This window comes from Falco naumanni, chromosome 4, assembly GCF_017639655.2.
Source record: "Falco naumanni isolate bFalNau1 chromosome 4, bFalNau1.pat, whole genome shotgun sequence".
Taxonomy (NCBI): domain Eukaryota; kingdom Metazoa; phylum Chordata; class Aves; order Falconiformes; family Falconidae; genus Falco; species Falco naumanni.
The window spans coordinates 40,883,613-40,910,061 of NC_054057.1; the positions used below are offsets into that span (position 1 = coordinate 40,883,613).

General features: G+C 38.6%; 1 protein-coding gene across 12 annotated transcripts in view; it reads left to right on the forward strand.

Annotated features, from left to right (window-relative positions):
- Nucleotides 1-26,449, forward strand: part of CACNB2 (calcium voltage-gated channel auxiliary subunit beta 2) — a 253,729-nt gene that overhangs the window by 108,220 nt on the left and 119,060 nt on the right. The window contains exon 1 of one of the 12 annotated variants that reach the window (XM_040590890.1): nt 21,348-21,616. The exons of the other annotated variants lie outside the window; for them this stretch is intronic. Coding sequence (XP_040446824.1) covers nt 21,566-21,616 — 51 coding nt within the window. The 5' untranslated portion in view covers nt 21,348-21,565. Of the gene's footprint in view, nt 1-21,347; nt 21,617-26,449 lie in introns of those variants that run through there. 12 annotated transcript variants of the gene reach the window in all.

Here is a 26,449-nt window from a genome sequence, read left to right on the forward strand (position 1 = left end):
CTCGCAGGCCATGTTCTGGCATACTGTGTTCCCTAATGGTACTGAACTTACTGGTCCAGTATTACTTGAGAACTGGTCAGTTCTTTAGCTAAATGGTTGGAACTCCTCATCATTGTTACTGCCAAATTCTGCTTTCTGTTTCTGAGGGTTTTAATTTTTAATTTGCATGAGTAAGCATTGCTTCATCTGTTTACAGCTGTAAATTAGGGTAGTCAAATGCTTTTGTTTTCATGGAGCAGGGCAAATGCTGGTTATTTATGGGAATTTATCGTAGCATGTAGGGTGGGGTTTGGGACTGCTTAGCGCATCCCTCAGTTTCCCTCAGGGAAGCCCCCAGGCAGTCAGCCAGTCCCGGGGGTCTCAGGTGTCTGGTGGGAAGTTCTTCCTTCATGGGTGGCCAATCCATGGTTGGAGTGGGGGATCAGAACTTTAAATCTGCTAATTTTGAAGAGATGTTAGTTATTGCCATGGTTCCCCCAATGTGGACACTCCTGACAAGTTGTTAGTAAAGATCATCCATCATTTCAGCTTGCTTTTCCTGGTCAGACATAACCTCCAGGTTTAGAAGCACTTCAGGTTCTGACGTTCGTGAATGTGAATTGGGGTCTCTATTCTAGGACAGGAGGTCTCACCTTCAGTGAGACCCGTTTCTGGCATGTTTTAGACACCAAGCCAGCATATTAAGAAGAGCTGTATTTTTAGTCAGGATTGCTTCCTAGCAACGGACCATTTACTGTACTATGGGCTTAAAATGCTTAAAATGTATTAAATCATTCTAGCTTTCCCACTTTAACCTTGGTGGATTACACTAATGCCTCAAGGCTCTTTTCCTCTGCTACGCTATATGCCTTCCGGTACAAGGCAGCAAACTAGTGTCAAGGCCGTATTGTGCTTAACTCCAAATTATGTTAAACTTTTTTTAGCGTAAAGTTGGTAACATAATTTCTGCTTCCTTCCGATTAAGCAACTAGCTAAGTAAATATTTAAAAGTTTGAGAGACTGCTGTCCAAAAGCTGTCCTGATTTATACTTTCACAAGTTAAAAGAAGTAATTAAAATAGCTAAGTCATTTTGTAAAAGCTGTAAATAAAAATGAAGGAAAAATCAGAATGAGGATGGTTAACCTTTAAATCTGATAAATTTGCAGAATTTTTAGTTATTTCCATGGGATAGGAAGCAAATATATATTTTGCTGGTTAGATATCTGTTAAGATTATTTTTTTTTAATTATCTTTACTTATTTCCTTCTAAATATTTAAGACTTAGTACTGAATGATTTTCACTTTATGGTTCAATTTTGACTTTTATATTTATGTTACAGTATTGTTTTGATAGATCTTACTTCAAAAGTACTTTTGATTTTCAGCTGTAACCAGTGTGCATATCATGCTGAAGGCAAATAATAAACCTGTCTGGCTTGAGCAGCTTATTGTCTAAATAAAGCCTGTACTGTTTAAAGAGGATACTTTGACTCAAGCATTTAAATGGTCTAGACAGGATAGTGCAAGAAGGCAAAGGTCATGCAAGTCCTTCTCTTCTATGCCCTCTCACCTTCTAAATCTTGGTTAAATATGAAGAAAATAATCCCCTTAGACAACGGATGTGCCTTTCCATTGGCACAATGTAGTCACCTAGACTAACTAAATTATTTTACACACATGTTGATAGCTTAAAATGGTTATAGAAAGAAACAAATAATAAAAAAAATTCAGCAAATTCTGGCTAGTGGCTACTCTTTGTAGACTTCTAAAATATCTTAAAGTTTAAATGTAGAATAGATTAACCAAAGTTCTAGAAACTTCTACATTCTTTTAATTTTTAATTTATTTTAAAGATTTGAAATATTTGGGTATTCTCTGAATAGCCAAATATTGGATATTTGAAATACCGAGTTCTCAAAGCACTTAGATATTTCTTTTAAATGGTAAAGAATATTTTTATTAATTTAGCTCTTTTCACTATATTTATGTCCCATTCAGCATTGTGGTCAATAGAATATGAATCTCCTGAGAATCAGGAATTCAATAACTTTATATTTATTAACATTTTTTGCCCTGTTTTCTTTTCTAGTGTTTTCTTACTAGGTCTGGGCTAAGTGTTTTTCTGTATTCCTGGAAGTTATAACCTTTTTATTTACCTTGTTAGACTTCACATTTAAAATGGGAAGTAGAAGTCTTTGGGCCAATTTTGTTGTTATTTATGCATGGGTAAAGCAAATCACAGCTGTCAAGTTTTGTGCACGCCATGGAAGATGTTTATGCAAATCACTGAATAAGTCATTTTGCATGCTTAATGCAATTTTGCTTATAATAAAAAACTTCAATTTGAAAAACAAAAGTGCTGATGAAAAATGTCTGTTCACTCTGGTTGGTGAAGTCTTTTATTATGTACAGGGTAAAAATAAATTGTAAACATACCGCCCTATTATCATGTCTCAGTTCTTGCCTTGTGGGAATAAAGAGGTTGTTTCTGTCTTGTTCCTTTGCTTCAGGTGCTTTTCTCTTTGATTACCAATTAATATTAACTGTGGTAATGAGTATGTAGTATGGAAGCTGAAACTGAAATCTCAGCAGTCTGGCCGATGACAGATACGTTTAACTGTTACTGAGGGGAAATAAATTATCAATGAATTCATGACACAGTTCATTACCTGGGCCCAAATAACTCTTAAGTTTCTGATGAGGGGTTGTACATGTAACATAACACTCTTAATTCAGACGTTTCTTAAAACCAAGTCCTGGATTAGACATCAATTTTTAAAATACTTATTTTTTTAACCCCAAAAGATTAATTTTTTACTTGCATTTCAGTAAAAGTAAACTGAAAAAAATAATTTTGGTGTATTCCTAGGTTTGTACAAGCCATTGCATAATGTTACAAGATACTGATTTGGCCCCTGTTCCCAAAAAATAATTGTTTGAGAAGCTCTAACTGGGAGTGATATAACATGATCTTCACCTGTGCTTTCTGGCTTTTCAGTCTGGGAGACCAGGTGCTTGAAATCTGCTGATATTCCCTACTTTTCATAAAGCTACATGTTCATTATTTTTATTCTTTAAACTTCTTGCTTATTTGGGTCTCAGTCTTTCACGTGTTTTGTTGCAGCAGCTTGCTCCTGTTTGTGCATGGTCTGAAGCTGCCAGATGAAGTCTGGCAGGGAAACGAGTGGAGATATTCTGGGATCTCAACGCTGGGAGCTGAGCTTTTGTTTGTTTCAAGAGTAAGATGCTTTTCCCAGAAGAAATTTTAGAGCCTTGTAGGAAAGAGCTTTCAGGATTGAATCTCTGGCTTTGGACTCCACCCTTGCCAGATCCTTTCCTGGATCTGGTGCTTCCTGCCCTTCATGAGCATGCGGTACCTTGGCACAGGCCTTACCTGCCTGGCATGGCTGGATGTGGATCCAGTTTAAATGGCCTGGAATGCCAGTAACTCCAGAAGTTAGTCAAGGGGGGCAGCATGGAATTCAGCCAAGTGCAGTGCGGCGGTACTCCCCTTGTGCCTTACGCTGAATGTGTGCAGCTCAGTGTAGCTGTGCCCAAATGCAGTTGGCACTGCCTGTTGTGGTGGGAGATTGTGCAGGTCAGTTCTCTAGCACTGTCTCTGAGTTATGCTTTTTTCAAGGTTGGGATAATTCAATCTAAAATTGCTGTATAATAAGTATTAGGATTATGCTAGGCTTTAAACGTTCCATAGTGTCTTTTATACTGTGCCAGGAAGATTTCAGCCCTTTTAAAAACTATAGTTTGGGATGTCATTTAATGCCTATTTTGTGTTAGGCTTCCAATTTTCTCTTTTACATGTATTTTGACATGAGAGAAGATGAACTTGTCAAATGCATTTCAGAGCAAAAAGGCATGCTGAAATGAAGTGTCCATGTTGATATGGCATGGGCTGAGCAGCACTGAGCTGATGAAAACTGGTTTGGAAAGTCTAAAGTCGTATTTTTCAGGTCCTAAGTTTTCCAAGAGAGATGTCTTAATTGCAGTTTTCTGTATGCTTGAGGAATCTAAACAGTGCTTCTCTGATGGCATTGACAGTGCCCGGGCTGGCTGTGGCTGTGGGCAGGGAGCCTCTGGGGCCTCTTCCTGGCCTGCGCTGGGAGGTGCAGGATCAAATCCTTAATCTGTTCTTTTCTCCTACCTTCTACAAAGTCCTGCCATAAAGTGAGTTTATGCGGCTGGCAGCGCTTGATGTTTTGATCCTTCCATATTTTGTATTGTCCCAGTTTCAAGATGAATTCTAATTTGATTATAGGAAGACCATGTATTTTAAATTTTCTTTAGTAAATGTGCATAGTTTGAATTGTACGTCTAATAAAAAAATATTAAAGTAGTTGTATTAAAATCCCAAGGATGAAACATCATCCTTGAGTTCCTCTATATAAAGCAGCTTTGCTTCCTCCACCACAATGACCTTCTTGAAGCCCATTTCTTTCTCTGCTCTGGAGTATTTTTTTATTCTATTGTACACAGCCTTCACTGACCTGACCCCTTTCTATAGATTTTGGTGACCTTCAGAGATATTTATAGTTGGCTGAAGTGTTTTATGATGTAACATTATCAGTTGCCAGTTGATGGTACAGGAAACACACCCCCCCCTTCCCCACCCTATGTCCCCAGGTCTTTTACAGACAGATGGTCGGCTATACCATGTGGTGAGGTGCACACTGAGTCTTTTAGTGTTTCTGTGTCAGTGTTACACTTGAGGTTCGGTGTTATTTTGTGGTTCTTGGTGTATAAAACTGTATTGGTGTTATTATAGCCAAACTTAGGAAATTCTGTTGCAGTGAACTGGAATTTATTTACTGACACCACTTTTAAAAAAAAATTGTGGTGAAGATTAAACAATTAAATACTTATCAGAATCTGTTTTGTTGCACATATGCCTAAGTATTTGTTCAGATATCTGCTTGACTTGAAGAAAACCACATACTTAAATCTTTAGTTGACTCAAAGTCTTCTAATTTTTCTTACTAAATTTGGCTTCAAGGAAGTGTGAAGGAGTATAGAGTGCTATGGAGCAGATACAAATTTCCTTATGCTGCTATACTGTGTTTTTTCAAGATTTTTGTGTTACTGCTTTGCTAATTAAAAAAATAAACAAATCAGTAGTCTCATAACTGGCAGAGTTAAAAATTAGTTTTACCAAAGATACACAAGGCAAGAGACAACAGGTGAAGAAATTGTGTGAAACTGGAAAATGAGCTGTAAAAAAGTTAGTGGTCTTTAAATGGTACTCAGTTGTTCTGAGGAGAGGTATCTGCAAATAAAGAGAGATGTCATGTCACTCATGTCCCTTATGTCATGAGGACAGGAATGTCCTGAAAAGTATAGGTGTATTTATCTGCATAATACAGTGTTCCTAGCTTTGACATCAGGCAGAGCAGCGTCTCCTTTCATCCCTGCTGTGAGCTGCCCATTTTCCAGAGCTGTGAAGAAATAGCAAGCACAGCTGGGCGAGCTCTTCCTTGCCTGCGTAGGCAGCTGGATGTGAACATGGAGCTGATAAAGGCAACCTGCCAAAGAGCACGAAATCATAGACCTGGTGCAGAAGCTTGCCCCGTTTTAATTCCTACATGGCATAAATGAGAAATTGGAGACTGAATTTGGAGTACTTGTCCCCAGAGAGCACTGTTGCAGATTGCCCCTTATTCCACATAGATTATAGCATCAGCATAGCAAGGGGTTGAACTTGGAAATATTTATAAAACTGATTTCCATTTAGTAGAGACCTATTTGTTTGCAGGATCTGGTTTTATTTATATCATAAAGCTTAGTTTCCTATGCTAAACCCCCAGCCTTAAAACCAGGGTTACAGATAATGAGCTGTAAGTGCAGCTCAGGCGAGGAGGTGCATAATGGCCTTGAGCCATCAGCCTTGGGACAATGACGTGACCTAATATAAACTTTCCCCAGCTCTGCTCCGTAGGCCTCTGGGATGCTCAGTCCATCGCTTCTCCTTGTGCACTCCTGCTGTCATAGGCCCTTTTTCTGGGAGCCCGGAGCTAAATATTCTAAAACCAGCTGCTGTGCTCTCACTGCTCCAGTGTCTCATTTTTAATGCAGTCCTAAGACACTAAACAAATTGGTTTGATCTTTTTGTCTTACACATTAGATGGTACTCTGGCTCTCTGAGAGTCTCTTTCTAAATGTTCTGCTTCAATTTATAATCTGTGATATACCTTGTAGGTATACAACAAATGAGGGACGATGCTATCTTTGTAAACACTTGATTTACTTCCAAATGAGTGTCCCAAACTGCAGGCCAAAATAGCCATTGTTGGTTTTCATTTCTTTCTCAAAAGCAGTATCACTGTCACCATTTCTATGTTGTAATAAAAGTACAGTGAAGTGGAAGAGGCTTAGAAATTAAATTGTAGCACTAGGCAAACTGATTCAGTGGCATTGAAATGTCATTTCTAGAATTATCCGGCTTACTGGAGAGTGTTTCAAGGAATAACCTTCTGGCATGGCAGACTACAGTGTGGGGATTAGATGGGGTTTGCACAGCAGGCCAGATTCTGCCCACTGTTAATTAGGATTGTGCAAGCATAGGTGAGGACAAGAACTGCTCCAGCGATTGCCATTTCATTTTTAAATCCCTGTGGTATGTTTATGACATTATGTTTTCCTGGGTAGAAGTGGGCTCATACCCCTTTCACTTTGAGGGGAAAAAAAAATGAAAAGATAATCAGATGATGTGTTGACAAAATTGTTCTACAAAGTCACAGCATCTGTTTTGTTTTCAGAAACTTCGTACATGTTTAGGACCCTGCTTTCAAAAGAAATATATCTGATTTTAATCTTGTCTAAAAACCCCTGCAATATTACCCTGTGAGCAGGACCTAGAGTTTTGAAAGTTTCTGAAGACATCCTTAGACTGTAATTGAATACTGTTGACAGTGGTTTTCCAGAAAAGCAAGGTCTTTAAGGAAGCCACAGAGTGAAGAATAGGTGCTGAGCCTGCGAGGCAGTTTGCCTCGTCCTACCATCCCTGCTTCTGCAGGGGCACAGAAAGAAAGAAAGAAACCCATGGTGAAACTGTCAGATTTGACTCCCAAAACCTTTCAGCAGAACATAGGAAGTCAGAATGGACAAGCTTTACCCCAAAATGTTAGTATGGGGCTTTGTGTGCTTCCCCAATTGCTATTTTAACAGCGTCAGAATGAAATATTCAAAGGCACAGCTTTGAATTCCGAGTTGGTCCAAATGTAGAATAGAATATGTGGTATGCTGCCTTCTGGTTCAAGAGGTTAAAAGAAATTGGAGCTGATTAAATAGCATTAATACTGTTATTTTCAATAATGATCTTTTGATATGGGAGTCTTTGCTATTTTTAAAAAATCAGATCAAAAGTTCAAGTGCTAAGAGGTGCTATAATTGTAATAAGCTTCTGACATCATGAAGGGAACTTTTGGCACTGTCGCTGAAAGGGTGACTGCAACTGATTTAACTGGGGGGGTGGGGGTGGTTGGGGGGGGGCAGGGTGTGTGTGCTACCAAACAGCTTATTGAAAGGAGAATCTAGGGCAAAGAAGAGGTATTCTTATTTAAATTATTTTATGAGGAAATCAGATGGTATGTGAGGTGTATTTAGGCCGCTTCATTTTCACCTGGAAAAAAACTGCACACGTGTGCTGGTGGTGAAGAGTGTGGGAGTGAGGAGGAGAAAGGCCTCCAGCCCTGCTACCGAATGTGACAGATTATTTGGGTGGCAGGGATGTTTCCTCATTTGCCTTCTACTGGGTATCTGGCAAACTACTAATTTAATGGTAATTTCACAAAGTTCATTGTGGGAATGATTGGGCCAGTTTTTAAGTAATTCATAATTCCGTTAGGTAATCCTTTGATTTGTAAGCGTGTATTGAACGTGGCCAGGTTTAAAAAGCAGAAGCTGTTGCTTGCAAACTCAAGCATGTTTTGTGTTGATACTGCAATTTGAAACAATTAATTTCAAGATTTATTTTTTACTTACTATTATTCAGTTTACAGTAAAAAGAAGATCTGACAGGGCTTGAAGGCTTGTGACTTGTGAGTGCTAATTTCTGCTGTAGTTCTGATCTAGATATATTCCATGGAGCAAGGATCAAGCTTTATACAATAATTCATTATTTGAGTTCTGTTTGCTAATTTAGACACCTGGAAATGGAAAAATATTTAATGATTACGTAGGCTTACTCTGTTAATGATTTTTGTACTCTGTATGTGATTCTAGGCATTTAATATTATTATTTATAAGAATTCCCACTTTATTTATGTCTGCCTCTGTAGTATTTTTAAGTATTTTTTTGCTACTGCAGAAAAATGGGGACCTTTAAAATAAGTCCTATGATTAAACAATAAGATTAGGTAGTATTTTTAAAAGGGGAGAATACACTAGAAATGACTAACTTTTATAATTTTTGCCAGCCGCCCATGCACCCTTAGCTCATCAAGGGAGGTGCTGGCAGCTGTTTGTTTATGTTAAGAAGGGATGGCATTTATGTCTTGTGCTAAATCCTTGATTGACGCAAACTGCCTAAATCTCCTTACGAAGAAACAATCACTGTGAGGCACACTGGGTCAGGTGGGCAGGAGACTCCTCTCATCCGCCGAGCGGCGTCAGGAAAAACGCGTGCCTTGTTTGGGCTGTGCTCATCCAACGCGGTTTGCTGAATGAGAAGGCTGAAGAGCTGCAATCAAACCCTTCCTTTGGGCTCCCTTTGCCAGCCAGTTGGATAGGGTGTGTGAGGGAGTAAGTTCTGAGTTGAAACAATTACTTAAAATGCGACTGTGCTTGAATTTCCTCTCACAGTGATATGAGTAAATTGTAAAAATGGCAAATGTAATAAAAAGTTGATTTTTCTGTTCTCTATGGGAATTTTCCTTGCTGGATCAATAAACCTAGCAATTATATTTTTTTTTTGTTTGTTTAGGAACAGAATTGCAGCATTCTGCTTCCTTTAAGTAAGCCCACCATGCAAAGAAGGGAAAAAACTGAAATTGCATAGTTTACCAGCTAGAATACCTTTCTGCCCTGGTTTAAACAATTAATTAAACCTGGCAGTTTTGCAGCCATGACAGGACCTGTTTCACGTACCAGCCTTGGCAGTGGCAAACTGATACCTGGGTCTCCCTGTGCTCCTTGTGCGTTGTATTTCACCCAAACTGATGTGCAAACGTGTCAGGAGATGAGAAATACGTAACTAAGGAGAGAGGGGGGCTTTGAACCCTCCATCAAAAGGTATCTGTCACAAAATGTCCTGTAAAACGGCCTTAAACCAAAAATACTGGAGATCTAGCACCTTCCAAACGACCTGACTTTTCCAAGTACCTGAATGATTTATGTTCTCCATTGCAAATTCTTTTCTGTCAGGGCTGTTCTAATAGGTTTAATACAGAAATAATTTTGCAAGTAATGAATCTTTTTTTAGCTCTACTGAATTTCATAATGAAAAAAGGATTAAGAATTTATTTTAAGGAAACCGTATTCCCTGACACATCTCAGGTGAGGTTTCAGATATTTAAAACAAAAGTCCTGCAGCTGTTTGATTAAATATTGATTTCCTGGGTGTTTTAAGAAAGTAGGATTGGGAGCAGGGGTTTCTTTGCAGGTAATAGGAAAACAACAGAATAAATTGAAGTGGAATGGATTATAAGATTGTTGGAAGAAAAATTGTATTAATTAGGAAAACAAAGTCAAAATACGGTGAGAGCAGCGAAATAGAGGGAGAAGAGAATGATGCGATACATCATCATTCTTTCAGAGTGATGACACAGGGAGTGACAGAAGATGGAAGCAGAGAAAAGACACAGGGAAAGAATTAATCCAGAGTTGAAGGTGAGCTTTTAAGTTAGGTTGGTTGGAAAAAAAGTGGCTATAGAAATAGGCAGATGTAATTTAAAACAGAAGTAAACTGAATAATCGAATTCTGAAAAACTCATCTGATTTATAGTTATTCCTTTAAGGTGATATGGCTGAGATCTTAATGTTTTGAGATGTACCAAAGTGGCATTTGGCATTCCAATAATCAGATAATGATGTACAACTGAATACTGGTTTCGTATCTGTAACTCAGGGCTCACTGTTGTCAGACACCACAAAACTGTGTAAACTTCTGTTTTTCGATGTTGCCAAAAACATTTGCACAGTACATGGGAGACAATGCAACCTGATGAAGATTGCTTCATCTCTGACTTCTATGTATTATTACTGAAACAAAATGCATGATAATTAAAAATTCAGTCTACAAGATCATTTCAGTTTCTAATACTTTAAGGAAGAGGTGTAAAAGACTAACTCCATGTTTCTTTACTGTCCAGGAGCTGGAAAAGGGATGTGCCTCCTCCCTCTCTCAGCCTCAGCTGCAGGGCAGGCAGAGGGTTTTGGGTGGGCAGAACAGCACTGAGAATGTCACCGCCGTGTATCAGATTCAAAATAATTTCTGAAGTAAAATTTCCTCTCTTAGAAAATCCTTGTGTTTGGTTAATTCTCCTTTCTTTCTTAATCCCTTTCCCTTCTTTTATTTCCATTACACAAACAGCCTAATTGCTTTTGTAATTCAAATTCTTTCTGTTCTACAATGCATTCACCTCTCTGCATCATAAGCTAATCCCAAAATATCTGTTATGAACCAGAAATAGCAAATGGGAGGTTTGTGTTTTGTTGTTGTTGTGTTTTGATTTTTTTGTGGTTTTTGTTTTGTTTTTTTTCTGGAAGCTTCTTTCCAGCAGCCTCTTGTCTAAACACTGCTTAGCAATCCTGTGGCATTCCCCAGATCTGGGACACAAAATCATTCTCTTAATTCCTGTCTCTGATTACTTTCTGCTGCTGACCAGTCTCTGGACCTGAAACAGACACACACAATATGTTTGATTTGCTGCACCACTGAAATCTTCTATCAGCCAGAAATAAAAACAAAATAAAACAAACCCACCCAAACCTGTTCTCTCTGCAGCTGCACAGGAGGAAGCACAGTCTTGGGGAGCTGTTAAGTTTGAAATTATCTCTAAGTGATCCAAAGTGAACATGTGCTTTAATTTGTATTACGTTATACTGATCTGAATATTTGCTGTCTCCAAAAGGTAATGAAATTTGGTGTGGAAAGGTGATGAGAAGGGAAGCAGTGGTTGGGGTGGGTCAGTATCAGTGAAAATTCATCTTAAAGAGGTTTATAGGAATAACTCCAGTTGCAGGAAGATAAATATGTATTTTTCTTAATGGATGCCATCAGCAATCCTAAATCTGCATGTAAAATGCCTGGAAGCGTGGCAGATGTTTATGTTACCAAGGCCTTAAACAAACATCAGCTTCCTTAAACTAACCAGGCATTTAAATGACAGCATTGCATCCAACACAGTTTTGTTTTCTAAATCTCCTTTTACATGCTTTATCAAAGCTTTATGGAAATAATTAACTGAATTAAAGTGAAGAAGTAAGAACGTTCAGAACACAAATAAGCTGATATTAGTGGTGCTCAAATTTGATGGAAAGTCTCAAAGCCTGTAAGGGCCACGTGGGATGCTCTATATACTGTGCAGGCAGCTGGTGGGCTGGCCCTGCCTGCCAGGGGAAAAGTCTGGCTGTCCCATCAGGCAGGGATGAAGGGGCATCTCTGGAAGGACCCTGGAGAGGCTTAGCACTGTGGCGTCTGTCGGGGTTGATGCCATATAGTGCCAGGTTGAAAGAAAGCTCTAGATGAGCAGGTGAGGATATAAAGTGGAAATACTTGAGTTGGCTTAGAAACGATGGTGAAACAATCACCTGAGTGCATTTTAAATGTGCATTTGTGTCCATAAATGGGGCCTGGCTTTCCCTGTAGGAGTTAATGAAGCTGAAACAGCTAAGGCTGTTTCTGTACGTGGGAGCTGAGGAGCATCAGAGGTTTCCTGGCACAGGAGCGCAACTCTAGAATTGTCAGAACAGTCCCTGGTGTGCATTTGGCCAGGACTAATTTGCAGTCTTCCAGGCAGCTCTTTGGCATCGCTCGTGAGACAGCACAGGCCAGGTAGTATTCCTGCACGGTGGTTTGGATTCAGCCATCCTCTTTTGGAAGGGGAAGAGAGTTGGTTTAATACTATGGACTTGGGCAACTCCAAGCTGGTTGGCTTCAGTTCAGGAGAATGGTCCAGGCATGTTTGATGCATTAGACCCCAGTAAGGGGAGCTGGAGTACTAGTGCTGTTAGCGTTCACCAATGTATCTTCCGGGGTCCTGAAGTGATTGTTCTGCTAATTACTAGGAGTGGACCAGGAGCCAAATGAGCCAGGAGGAAAAGTCCTGATCTTCCTCCAGCTGTTTTAGGTACCTCCATGTTTACTGAAAAACAGTTTCTGTTTCTACCCTTGCATGAAAGATGGGCATTTTCATGGCCAAGATTTCATTTTAGCAATCATTTGTAAGTCTTGTTGTACTTGATAATTCACAGAGCAATGGATGTTTTGCAGAGTAATTATTTTTTTTTTTACTGTACAGCTGATCAGAAATTCAGTCGGTGTTGCACTGTCTTAAAAAATGTTAAAAATTCTTTTGGTTAAATTGCTCTCCTTATTCTGCTTTTGAAAAACAGTACTTTCACAAATATATTGTGTTGAAAACTAAACTTTTCAAACAAAATACTGACATTGGCTATACAGCAAAGTTAAATAGGAAGCAAAGTGTCTACTGTAGCTTCTGGTTATGGGCAAAATCAGGTTTAAAAGCAGGGTATATCATGTCCTTAGCTCTTTGAGAATATTGAGGAAGTAATCATGGGAAAGAAATGGACTGTATTATATTAGGAAGGAAAATAACACTATCAGCTGAAGTCTCTATTTGCAGAGATAATGTAACCTTCTGGGCAGTTCCTGCTGTCATGGGCTGTCCCTCTGCTGCCTAGTTCATGGTCGAAAGCACTGTGTAATGCTCTAGGGAAAACTCCTTCCCGTAACCTGGTACTTGACAGTACTAACATCCATACTGACCTGTGTAGTTTAATGGAAAAGCACAACAGTTCTTTGTGCATTCCATGTAGTCATCTAAAAGGACAGCTTGTACTTAGTGCCCCACATTTGGGTGGGATGCTTCTGGAGAATTTTTGCTTTAACACAACAGGAGGTTGCTTTTAATTTTACCAGAGGGAAAGCGAAGTCCTTGATCACAAAAAGAGAATCAGAGTTAAAAAAGAACATAAAAGGAATGAAAAGGAAACTTTAAGCATATTTAACACCAACCTCCTTCCCTGGAAGATTTTGCAGAGGAATCTCTCAGCCATGAAGCCTCACGGGCAGCTTAGCACCACAAAGCTTCCTGGGAGTTAACGTTTCCTATCAGCCTTTAAGCTAACTTCGGAAGTTGAAGAACTCAGCGTGTATCTCCTTCTCTTCCCTCTTTCTTCCCTTCCTCTGTTAATTTAGCGCTTGACATAAAACATGCTGTACCAAGTTTGAGGAAAGATTTATCTAGCTGTTCCCAATAGTAGCCAGTAGCAGAAATAGAGAGAAATATAAGCACAAAGCAGGTGTGTCATGATAGCCTTCCACAAGATATTTCATTCTCCACAAGATCTGGCAAAAGGACTGTGACAGTAGTATTATATCTAAAGTTTATTTGATGTGCATTCACTGGCTCTCAATGGATTTGTATTCCAAGAATGTGTTGTGTCCGCTCACTTCTGTCATTTGCTGCACATGTCATTTACTCAACAGAAACACGTTTCTGAACTGATGTGGCAGATGGTTGTGATGGCTCAAGTTCTTTCTTGAGGACTGATCTTTGAGATCAAAATGCAACAGGAGGGATGCTTCTGCTTTAAGGGTTTTATGTACATTTGAATTCTGCTCTACCCACTAATTAGCATCTTCCTTCAATTTTAAGAAAGTTTTCTTTTTTTCAGTTGTCTTGTGAGAGCATGAGAAATATTCTGCATGTCTTCCAAAGACAGGTGGCCTTACAAGAGGATCTCTTGCTGTTGCCAGCTACTCAGAAGTAAGACACTGGTATTGGGAGCAGGAAGCTTTCTCTTACACACCAAATTTTGATGCCGCTGGCCACAAAAAGATCACATGCTCCCATTTTAAATGCTGAGGAGATACCATGGCCTTCAGAACTAGCGGCCCCTTCTGCCTGTGTTCTGCCTGCTTTAAGTCTCCTGTAAAGTGAGAAAAAAGCCCCCTTCATCTTACTGTGCTGCTTGTTGTGAAGATAAAATGTTTTTGAAGCTATAGAAAATGCTAGGGATGAGCTTCTCAGAAAATTCAAAGAACAAGTTAATAATACAGTCTTCAGAGCAATAGAGGAGGCCTGGGGCCCAAACACTCAGGGGAAAAAAAGAGAAGGAAAAATATATATAAGGTAGCAGCCCAGTAAAAACTTCAGTGTGCTGAAAAATATAGGAGCTCTCTGGAAATCAAAATATGATTATGTAGGTGAGCACAAGGGAATTCAGTTAAAGTTGACCAAATACTTAATTGCTTTATTTTGCGGTTTTGCTAATCTTCTATCAAAGTAGGCTCTGTGTGTAATACATTGTAGTTTAACCTTGGTATGACTATGTTTTTTGTTATTCTTTCCCTGCTTGTAAGAAAAAAAAATACAGTGTTTGTTATTAATAAAAATAGTAATTCAGTATTTTTTTGCTATGTTACATTGTTTTCTTGAGCCTATTTACATGTCTTAATCGGCAAATAATTGATTTCCTAATCCAGAGAAATAGCGTTGAACCGTGAATTGACAAGTCCAGTGGCTTTTAGGTTGATAGGTAGTGACTCTGCTGCTGTTTGTGAAGGATCACTGAAAATTCTGTATTACTGGCCTAATAAACTATAACTTCTATCGGTACAGAAAAATAATGTCAGGTATTTGTAGGCTGTAGTATTCTGTGATAATGTTCCAACAGGGGGGAACATGAAGTACTATAGATGAGAGTGTCAATAATCCACTCTTATTGCATTGATAGAAGTTGGGAAAATAATTTTAACATAACTTATTTTTAGTCCTTTAATGAACTGTTGTACTGACCTGGTTTTGATATAATCTTAGAGGCTATAATCTGTAGACCGTTCTCTGATTCCCTGTAAACCAGTGCACCTTACTGGGTAGTATTTCTGGCTCATCTATTTATCTCAGCAAGGCTTTTTCTGTAGTAGTAATACTGAATTCTTCACAAGGGTTTAGTGATAGTCCTGTTAATATTTTATTGTTTGTACAGCATACAAGGATGGATATAGATATCCTTGTGTGATGTTTTTATTCTTGGTGGTGGGCAAAAACCCCACCAATTTAACAAGAAATTGTAATTGCTCTTCACTGGAGGAAAATTATACTTAAGAAGAAAATAAATTATAACAGTTTATCAGACTTTTTCATGACATATAGCCTGATGGGCTATTGTATGGGGAGTTTTTGCTAACAGATAGAAATCCCAAACTTCAGTGTGGTGTTGCACATAAACAAATACACATTTCACTCACATATTGACAATTGCTTCACATGGGTGCAGTGTACAATGGTACTTTGAGTCTTTTGCACTTTAGTGTTAGATTGCTTTGCTGTCTCCTGAGTAAGATCACAGATTAATCTAGAATTTACAAAGTATATGTAATACTTTGTATACTTTGAATGTAAATAATGTATGAGAAGAGTACCAAACAGGGATCTTCTCCCTTCCAGTAGTTCCAGCTGTGGCAGTAATGGTTTGCTGCAGTTTTTATCCCCTGGGCAGGGATGGACATGAATTTGGAAAGCACAGAAGTTAAAAAACCCCACACCGGAATACATTAAGGGTGTATGTCATACAAAATTGTGTTATTTGTTTCATACTTTTCTGGGAGAATATGTATCAACTTGTATGTTCAGTTGAACAGAATTGTGTATCGGTTCCGCTTTTCCAAAATATAGGTGTCTGTTAAATAGGAATGAAGTTCTACACACAGCAACTGTGTTTGTTGGAACTTGCATAGTAGAAATGGGCCCCAGATGTTACAGTTATGTAAGGGCCTAATCTAAAGCCAAGTGAAGAGAGCCTTGTGGGCTTCACATCAGGCCAATAAGAACATTTTCAGAAGAATTAACATTGAAGGAGATTGCAGTAAGCTAACTTTGTCTGTAGCTATTATAAGTACAAAATTGAAATGTATGGATGGAGGGGTGTGCCTTATTCACTGTGGTTGGTGTTAAATATGTACTTTGAAAGGGAAAAATGTGACATGAATTATCTTTAATAAGAAAAAGACTCTATGTGAATGTTAAGCACAACTGTATGTATCTTAAAGCTGTCATTTTTTCTGTTTACTTGACTAAGTGCATGTGGGTGTTTAATTATTGTTTTGAGTGTGAGATGCTTGTTTCGAAGCAGATGTCTTTTCTGCTTTTAAAATGATACATTGCATAGTCACTGCTATGCATTACAAAATAGAAATTAAACTCACAAAGGGAGCTAGGCCCTTGGTGGGTTATCTTGTAATGTGTTGCAGTGAAGTTTGTGTAGTGGAGGCATGTTGCCCTGCCACTACTAGCATCCTCTCCCCTGCTTTTGTTCCCTTTAGCTATTTCATCTTGCTGACCTGGCAGGAAGGGAAAAAAACCCAACCAAAAACAAAAAAGAAAAAAACCCAAAGAAGTAGTTTCCTTCCAGGGTACGTATGTCACTGCCCTCCTGGAGGGGTCTGACAAGTGCTGGGACCAGCAGAGGGGAGGGAAGGGAATGCTGGAAGTTAACAGGGATGGGGGCAGGAGTGGAGAGGACTAAGAGCTCTACTCTCAGCAGTGGTGTTTATTTATTTAAACTGTTAGTTTAGCTGTTTTATTGATGTTTATGTTTTATGTGCTGCACTCAGTTTTCTATAAATTTCCTAACACATCTTTCAGTGCCATCAGGGTACTTAAATTTTCATCTAGCACTGAAGTTCCTTCTCTGCAGAAATTAAAAATAATCTGTAAGTGCTCTGTGAATCTTACTTTCCTAACCAACACCTAGCCTTGAAGTACTGCTGCACACTGATCCTGCTTTGTGGATCTTGCAGCAAGGCAGTGTTGTGTAAAAGTGGGATTGTATGTAGACAGGTGGAATTCACATTTTCTATAAAACTGATTTTTGGCAAAGCAATGTGTACTTGAAGTCAGGAAGATCAGCGTCCACAAAGATGCAACAGTTTGCTCTCAGATCCAGCTATTGCTTGAGGATCAACAGTTTGCAAGACAGATTCTTCAAGTTAGCTGGTAAAAAATGAGGAATGTGAAGGTGCAGTTCTCAGTAAGCCAGGCACTCTTACTGTGCATTTTAAGTGTAAAACATAGCTGTGAACCTTTTCCTCCCAGTAGGTATCTAACAAAGTCACCTTGCCGTTATTAAAAAAATTAAGATCTTTCCTGTTTGTCATAACCAGTAACCCTCCTGGTTTGAGTACTCACCTGTTTCAAACTTTCAAACTCATTTTGCAATATTTAGGCATTGCAGAACTTTCTCTTTTATTCTGTGGCAAATTTTTGATCTCAAGCCCTCTCCCGCTTACAGAAAATAGTTGACTTTTCATTGGCCACAGAGAGAAAAAGAAGAGATTGACTTTGTATCTGGTAGTGAAGAAACTGTTCCTTGGAGGGCAGAGACCCTGCTTGTGTCCGTTACTCAAACTGGGCAGAGTGAAGCCGTCGGCTGTCGTACAGCTCAGCTCCCACTGTGCTGGATGAGCAGCTGGGTTATTGTCTTTTGCTAGAAGTACCAACCAGCCACTCACTCAGCATCTCACCTGGGACTCTGCTGCATAAGCGGCCCTGTTCGGTTAGTGTGCAAAACACCAAGCAGACTGGCCCTTCAGTAAAGGTCTGGGAGGGAATGATAAGCCTAAGAGACCTTCATAAACTTTAGCATGTGCTAGGGAGCTGACCAGTCTTCTGCCGACAGGATTTGCGTGATTTTGCATGTTTTCTGTGGAAAGGCTGTTGCAGCAATTTAGGAAATCTGGGTTTGGGTCTGTTTGCTATTGAATTGGTGACTCTGTGAGCTTTGATTAAAATATCATCTGTCTTCTCAACAAAAATGTTGTAGATGTCAAAATTCATATATATATACTATGCATAGACGTATACAGTCTTCTACTGTCTTGTTGTATACGATAAATGAGGGTTTTACATACCTTGCTGTCTTTTGGGAAGACTGGATCTTCCAAAAGGGGAAAGGAAACTCCTCTGAAGCTTTTACCAAGGGAGAAGAGCTAGTAACATATCTAACTTGTCTGGATGGCAAAGTGATAGATAGTCACCTTCAAATAGGGAAAGGGAACAGCTTGGACCATACTTAGCCTGAGTCCTTTGTATGGGAGACTTGGGTACTTAAAGAGTTGGCTGAGGAATCTCAAAAACATGAAGTTATCATTTGAGAAACTGTGTAAAACTGATGAGGTACTTGATGACTGAATAAAAGCAAAGTGTGGTATCTCAGATAACTGAAGAAAATCAAATGCATTATCTGCCTTTAAAATGGGAAGAAAAGGAGAAACAGAATTCTCCTCTGTGTGTGTGTGTGTGTACATATATATGTAAGATGTAGATACGTGGATTTACAAGTTGACATGCATTACCTGTTCACACCTTTATCCATCGGCAAATGCCAGATAACATAATCCACAACGAGGCAGAATTACAATAAATTGCCTTAATTTATTTACCATGTGGTAAGCATGCCCACGTGTCCACATATGGATCAGCTGATGCACAATAACTTGGTGATGAGAAAAATTACTCGTATGTCTAAGCTTTTATTACTGCTGAGTTATTGACTGTTGTGATCTCTAACAGCTCATTTTTTATCTGGTTTGTCAACAAGAACTTTTAGACAGACATCCATTTTCAGCTTGGGATAGAAAGAGGCAGAGTCCCCAATACCTTGCTTTGTTAAACAAAACGACGAAGCCTTAAACATTCACAAGCAAGATTCTATTAATACATTACTGAGCATTTAGTCACTCGGTGCTTCTGTGTTTTGTCCTGTGCTTAACGACATCTATAATCCAAACATAGTAAAATTTCATAAGGTTATGTTTAAAATTAATTGAGACTTCTGATGATACACTGTGTAAAATGCAGTATGAAGATTTAATGTTCAAGTTACTTCGTCATTAGTGCTATACAGGATTAAGGAATGAATGAAAATAGTAATCATTGGATTAATTGTGTTCCTGTTGTCTTAGTCAAGACATGTTTTAAAAAAAAAGAAGAAGAAAAAGAAGTTGTTTCTGTTGTATGGCTAGAAGACTTATGGAGCTTTCTATTGCTGTTTCTGGGGTTTAAATCTTCCTATTACTGTGTTTTCTAGTACAAAGTTCTTTTGCTTCAATGCTGTGGTGCCAAAATTTGCCATGATGACAGCCTGATCTTGCAAACTTAGTTTCAGTATTCTGTAAAATCTGCTGAAGGGCAGAAAATAAGCCTCTGGAATCAGAGCTGCCCTGTCCTAATTGTGATATTCCAGCTGGGACTGGGATTGTGTATTCTTCAGAGTAGTTCAGATTTGCCCCAAGGTATTTGTGTCCCACAGCATGTGTTAAACTTTTTAAAGATGATAATTTTGCCAAAAAGCTGGCTCAGTAATTGTACTGTAAAAAACCCCCATGTTATTAATACAGTATTGCATCAGAAATTGCTATACTTCTCACAGCCATCTAAAATCATATTCACTAAAGTTTGCTGTTTGCTTCCTCTGAAAACAGTAGTTGTTCCAACATTTTCAGTTTAATAGTGCATCCTAGAAGTGCCTTATGGAAGTAAAAATAAATTATACAAGAAGTTGTCACTGTTTTTTGTATTTTTCTTTGCTGAATCTATGCCAGGTGAATAGAGATATCTATTTCATGAGGAATAAATATTTGGCTATCATTAAAAAATTATGCAAGGTTTCTACTTACTTGATTCTATTTTGGCATCTGAACTGGACCTAACACGAATACTGGTTTCTGAAACAGTGATAAAATTTTAACAATCCTGCATTCCCAGACTACCCTTGCAAAAAAAAACCAACAACAACAAAAAGAAAAAAACAAACCCAACCACCCGATCATGTATCAACCAAAAGTCACTTCTAGTTTCAGTGAGTCAGAATTGTTAACAATATGGTATGCTTCTAATATAAATAAGAAATCACATTTTAAGTGATGGGGGGAGGAAAGAGGATAACTTTATATTGACCTTGGTACACCTTAAAAGAGGCTGTGTGAAAATATGTGTAGAAACCAGTTAATGTTAATGGAAGCCAGTCTGAAATATTATTTAAAAAAATAAATATGTTTTCATTCTTATTGTGAGTCATCTAAGTGGAGTCTGCCCTTCCCTCTCCAATTACTGTTGAATTTACAGAGTATACTTACAAAGTCAGTGTTAAGAGTTTGGAGTTTGGAAATAGGCAGTATTTTCAGCTTTCAGGGCCCAGTTTTGACTTTATGGGGCTTTGCTTGTTTGGCATGCCTATTAAAGACCAGTCTCTTGATGTAAGCAGAGGAGAAGATTACCTAGCTTACTCAGCAGCTGGAGCCAAAAAAAATGTTTGTGCTTGTTGCTGCTTTCAGGAGTCACTGTCTCATCATCTATCATTTCAGCGGTAGCAGAAGCAGAAAGTGGCTTCTCCACAGTTCTTCCTCTGTTCGTACCATTCCTTGCCTGTTGCTGCCTGCTCCTTACTCCTCTTTACTACACTCCCAGAAGCCTCTGACTAATGCAGACATATATCCTTCATTCTTATTTACATTTAACCTATGCTCCTATTTTAAGCCAGTTGACCCTAATCTTGCAAATTCTTAATCTGTTTAGGGCCAGTAATATTATGCACATGAGTTTTCCTGATGGGTTCAGTGAATGGGCTAATGCATGGAAGTACTGCCATGCTGATGTCTAATGAGGGTTTTTTTTAGGATCGTAGTTTTTATGAGGATCCATGAGTAAGGTTCATTTGAATGTATCTTCTGCCATAATAGATCTTCTGCCTTAATTACCATCAAGCATAATTTTCCTTTTACAGGGGAGATTTCCAACCTAAATTGAGATTTCCAACTTGAAATTCCAGTGCCTAGTATCTTGGGATAGGGGTGGGGATGGGGAGGGAAGAAAAAAATCCGTGTCCACAAACATCAATAATCAATTGCTCAGTGTCCATGTTCATATACTTCTCCATGATTTGTTTCTGGATGCATAGCCAGTTGTTGCATGTTAACAGGAGGCCATGCGTGCTGCAAGGCATGCATCTGAGATTAATAAAATGTTATGTTACTCCAGCAAGTGTTCAGGCTTCATTCCTACGGCAGCTGACGTCACCGGGAGTGCGGAGCCCTCCCACTCCTCCTCGGTAATTGATGGTGACGGCCTCTCTGCTGAGCTGTAACCTAACATAGGCACTGAATCAGATCAACAGCTGAGAGGAATCACCAGCAAACAGTATTGCTCCATACAGCCAAAAGCTGGGCACTTTACACCAGGCCTTAGACGGACAAGTATTTCACAGAATGGTTAATGCAGGCTGATTTGCTGAAGTTTTCACTGGTGCACTGCTTTGCGTCGGAGGTTTTGCTCTTGTAAGAAGCGTTGCTGCTGCTGCTGGGAGAGCTGGCCTGCTTGGAGTGAGTCTGACATGCTTGACAGACGCCTGATGTCTCCTCAAACTAAGCACATTGCTCCTGGGGTAAGCATATATTGAAGGAGTGCAGGCCAGATGCTCGGGAGCCCTTTAATTTTACAGCGCAATGTACAGGCTGACTTGCAAGCTAACGTAATTACAGTTAAACTGTTTCACTTTGCTCTCATTGAGCCAAGTTCTAATGTTGTTGAAAGATGTGACTGCTTTTTCGTGGAAGTCCAAATTATACTTTTGAGCTTCCTTTTTTAAAACATACTAACTTACTGTCACATTGAAAAACTGCAAAAAACTGGAGTTGAGGGAAAGGGAAAGCACTCATAGGTGGCTGTTGCCGAGAGCTCTTCTATCTATAACCCTATTAAAATAGTTAATACGAAGTGGCTTGCTGTTTGTTCCACGTTTTTGGGTATTGTGCTTAATTGTTTTCTCCTCAATATGAGAGCAATGGGACTCTCTGCTGGCAGTAGTTTGAAGTACATTCTCTTTACAGACACAAATGTTACACTTTTATGTTTGGTTTGGCAAATGTAACATGCTCATGAGTTTTGGTTTGGCATCATTTGACCAGGTACGTGTGTCCTGGGGCCAGGGACTTAGAGTAGCAAATACCCCACTGCAGCTGTGTTTGTGAAATAGAATATAAATACATGAAAAATATTTTTTTTAAAGTTATAATTGGATGTGCTTTGTTTTCTTTTTTACACTGTAGAAAACAAAGGATGGAGATGAAAATAATAAAAGTAACATAGGCATAAACTTAAGCCAAATGTTTGGCTTAAACTCGCTGCTTTCTCTAACCTTTATGAGAGATTTGAACATAGTTGCAGTGAAAGAAGTGTACCATAGGTATGACAGTAGCTTTCCGGAGTTATTCTGAGAAAACCCAGGGACAATCTCTTGTGTAACAGGTGCTCCACAGCCACCTTCTAGAAGGAAATCAGATTTGGATCATTCCTATCCCTGGATTATTTAGGGATCTCCACATAGGAAGCTGAGTAGTTATTGCTAACATCATTCTGTCTTTCTCTTACAGACAACTTTCCCTAACTCAAATTAGAACATGCTCATATGTTTGTGGGGGGAGTAATGCAACAGTGGGTCTCATAGGAAGTGTGCTGTGACGTAGGAAGGTATACGACTGCCATATGCAAATCTACTGGACTTGTTTTCAGCACAGATGTTCAGAACAGCAGAAATCAACTACTACTAGAATCACAGAATCATTTAGGTTGGAAAAGACTCTTAAGATCATCAAGTGCAACCATAGGTACAGCTGGCTTTAGCCTTTTCTTATGTAATTAATATAGTTAAAAGCTTAAGTCTTCAAGTTTTAAGATATATCTTTTCTAAGTGGTTCTTAAGACTTCTGATGAGCTGATGTGTTTTGAGGTTCTCTGACAATCCCAATACAATTATAAATGGAGAAAAATTGGATAATAACTTTTTTTTTTTGGTGGGAAAAGCATGTAAACAAAAAAAAAATCAATTGGAAAACAGTTTTCCTAAAGAGATGTTTCCTAAAGACATCTAACCTGATGTTAGAACTTAGCACAAATAATGTCCATGTTTCCGCGCAGCATTTTAATCTTTCTGCCTACTGATCATCACATGCTGTTATCAAGGGGGCGAGTTTGATTTATCTGGGCTATAGAGTAAAACAAACCTTTTCGATCCTCCCACACCATGAATAAGTCCAAGCTCTATTTGGCATAGTCTAGAGGTCCTGGTGGACAGAGGAAGAGGTTACTGTTTGATAGGGTAAGAAGATCAAAGGGAGCAGCACTGTGGATGTACAGCCCTTGTGAACTGAGAAGCAGCAACAAAGCAGGATAGGTGAAGTTGAACACAAGCAGAAGGGACTAAAATTTGGCTGAAGGGATTCAGCCATGTGTAGTAGACGGATTTCTGAACATGTGGTCAAGCCTTCTTTCAAAGTGATGGTTGATGACCCTTCTTTTCAGTTTTTTTCAGTTTCTACCCTGGTTTCTGGATGTGTCATGAGGGGAAGAAGACCATTTCGCTTTGCTAATATGAAATTTGGCTGTAGTCCCTTCTTGTTCAGAAGCATTTTTACAGGAAGCTCTGCTTGCAAATTAGCTTTTTTTTAGCAGCAGGAGTCCTCAAACATTATCTGATTGAAAAGAGGAATTGTTTAAATGGCTGAGAGGAAAGTAATGGGAAACTGGGAAGATTGAAAAAGAGATATAGCTTGAGAACTTTCTCTTTCATATTTCTTGGCAAGTATAATAAAGTAAATTGACTATTGATGATAGTTTCTTAATGACAGATGTTGCATTAAAAGTGGATACAAATTACATAATTGAACAGAAATTAAATAACCATTTAATGAGTACTTTTTTTTTTCTGATTTCTGAATGTCAAGTTTCACAGTGTCCCTTCTAATAAGTTGACCCCTGAAGTATTCAAGTCAATTAAAACGTTACAGTAGGATGAAATAAAATAATACTTATTGCATAACCACTGACATGTTTTTAATACCAGCAGTATCCAAATTCTTCAGTATGGAAAGTTTGGTAACTGCCAGAAAGTGCAAGCACATCAGGCATAGTAATTCTTTATGGTTCCCCGAAGGCTGTCATTTTGTCCTTACCTCACCCACTATGCAGAAAAGTGACATCCTGCCTTTTGCCAGTTTACCTAGATTTTCCTAAATTTATGTTTTTAGCATCAGTGGAATATCTAATTACTGCCGCTATTTTTTTATTTAGTTTTCAAATTGCAGTGAACAAGCCTAGGAATTCATAAAATTCAAAGGGTGAATTCTGCTGTTTTCTTTCCAGGATGGATAGTGTGGAAGTGCAGCATTAAAAGGGTGTAAAAGGGAGGGAGGTAAAGTGCCTTGAAATGTCCATTGCGTTCAGATACCCATTTTGTAGGCTATGAAACCACTGGGCTTCTTTATTTTAATATTTTTTTTTTTCTCTGGGCCAAAATACAGAAGGTGTTACAATTTTGAAGAAGGATTTTCTAATTACATATGCACGTATGACTTTCTGCAATTTTTTAATTACTAACCCCTAAAGTCCTTTGTTGTAAGTACAGCATTTCTTTGCAAATTTTTATGCACCACTTGTGCTGCATGTACACTGCATGAAAGCCTGTGGTTTATATGAAACTTGCAACTGTTTAATAACAGCAACCAATGTTCTGTGAAAAAGATGGTTTGGAAATTCTCTATACTGACTGACAGACTAAATGTTTACATTGCTGCTCGTGCCATCGTCTTATATTTAAACAAGCTGCTGAGTATTAAAGTGTGTGGACAGTCTTTGTATAACAGCTCTGATTTTTAGGTTGATTTCCTAAGACAAGATTTATGAAACCCCACTTTCCATCTGTTAGTTGTGCTTCTCAGTAACTTCAGTCCAATGGCCGATTTCAGTCAGTCTTGCAGAGGTCTCAGAAGTACTGAAGTCTCCTATAAGACCTTCCTTGGAGCTAGAGCTGTTAAAGCTATTTGCTTCACATGCCAGTGTGTGAGAGTCAAGGCACTCTCAGGGCTCCACTGGGATCCAAAAGCCAGCTGATGAGCATAACTTAAGTCCAGAGTAGATGAAACAAATATCTCCTCTTGTTCAACCAGCAGCTCATGGAAAGGGAAGTTCAGGGAGGGGAGGGGAACTATAGAGCATGTGGTATGTAGGGAAAATGAGAGAGAGCTGAAGGTATTGTGGAGGTGTGTGTGGGAAACCAGGCTTCATTACTTCTGCTCTTCACAAAACAACTTGTTTTTCTTCAGCTCGTTATTAATGATGGATAACATTTTGCAGTATTTTAGTGGATATCAATTTCTATTTTTTTCTGCATGTTTTGAGGCTGCCAAAAAGATACTGACAGATTGATGATTTAGAATATTTACCCCTTAAAAATTATTAGCTTGTTAGCTAATGGTATTGGTAGAATATTAGTATTAGGGGAAAAAAACCCTCGTTTTAAAGCTCTGTTAGCAATTCTAGATATAAAAGCTACATTTTGCTTTGAGTAGGCTCACAGTGATCAAGGGATGTCAGTAGAAAGACCGGCTCATGGTTGCAGTAGTGGTAATGTAACAGTGCCTTCTCAATTTGACAAAGTCCTGAGTCAAGTACATTTTACCATTTCTGTGCAATTCAGCAGTCTTGTAAGTATGCGGTTCAGCAGCTCAGTTCGTTGGGATAGAGTTTCTTTGAAAATCTGTGTGACTCAGACATGCTTGGGCTTTACATTTTTCCCTCTTATTAAGAGCCTTATCATTGGGAGTTTGGACTAGATGGGCTTTAAGGGCCCCTTCCAACAGAAACTGTTCTGTGATTCTGTGTTTTTCCATATTTGTTTAAGCACTCTTCAGTGACAGCTTTTTATTTGGAAGTTTCTAGTATGTCACGTTCACATATACTTTATTATTATATGACAATAAAATATGTATATCTTTCTTATCTGTTAATAATGTAACAATGAAACAAGTATTTTCAAATCATAGTATTATTTGAAAGAGTAATCTCTTCAGTACTTCCTCGCTAGAAACTTGTAAATTGTGAATATATATGAGGCATTGGAAAAAGTAGTGATTGAACTTTTTAAATACCGCTTTTCAGCAGTATTTCCAGTTTGTCTTGGAAACAGGGTCACTTTGGTACATCTGAAACAGGTTAATGCTTAATTATATAATAGTTTCAGTAACTTATGCTAGAAAAGCCATTTTCAAACTAGGCACATCGATAACTTTATGCCAAATTCGAAGTAATCAGTGAGGTCCCAAAACATCATGATATTTTCTGGCTGAGTGTTTTCTGCCAAGAAAATGTGATCAGCTTCTGTTACTGTGCTTTCACATGGATCTCCCAGTTTCATTAGAATTTGTATAGACTTAAAGCAGCT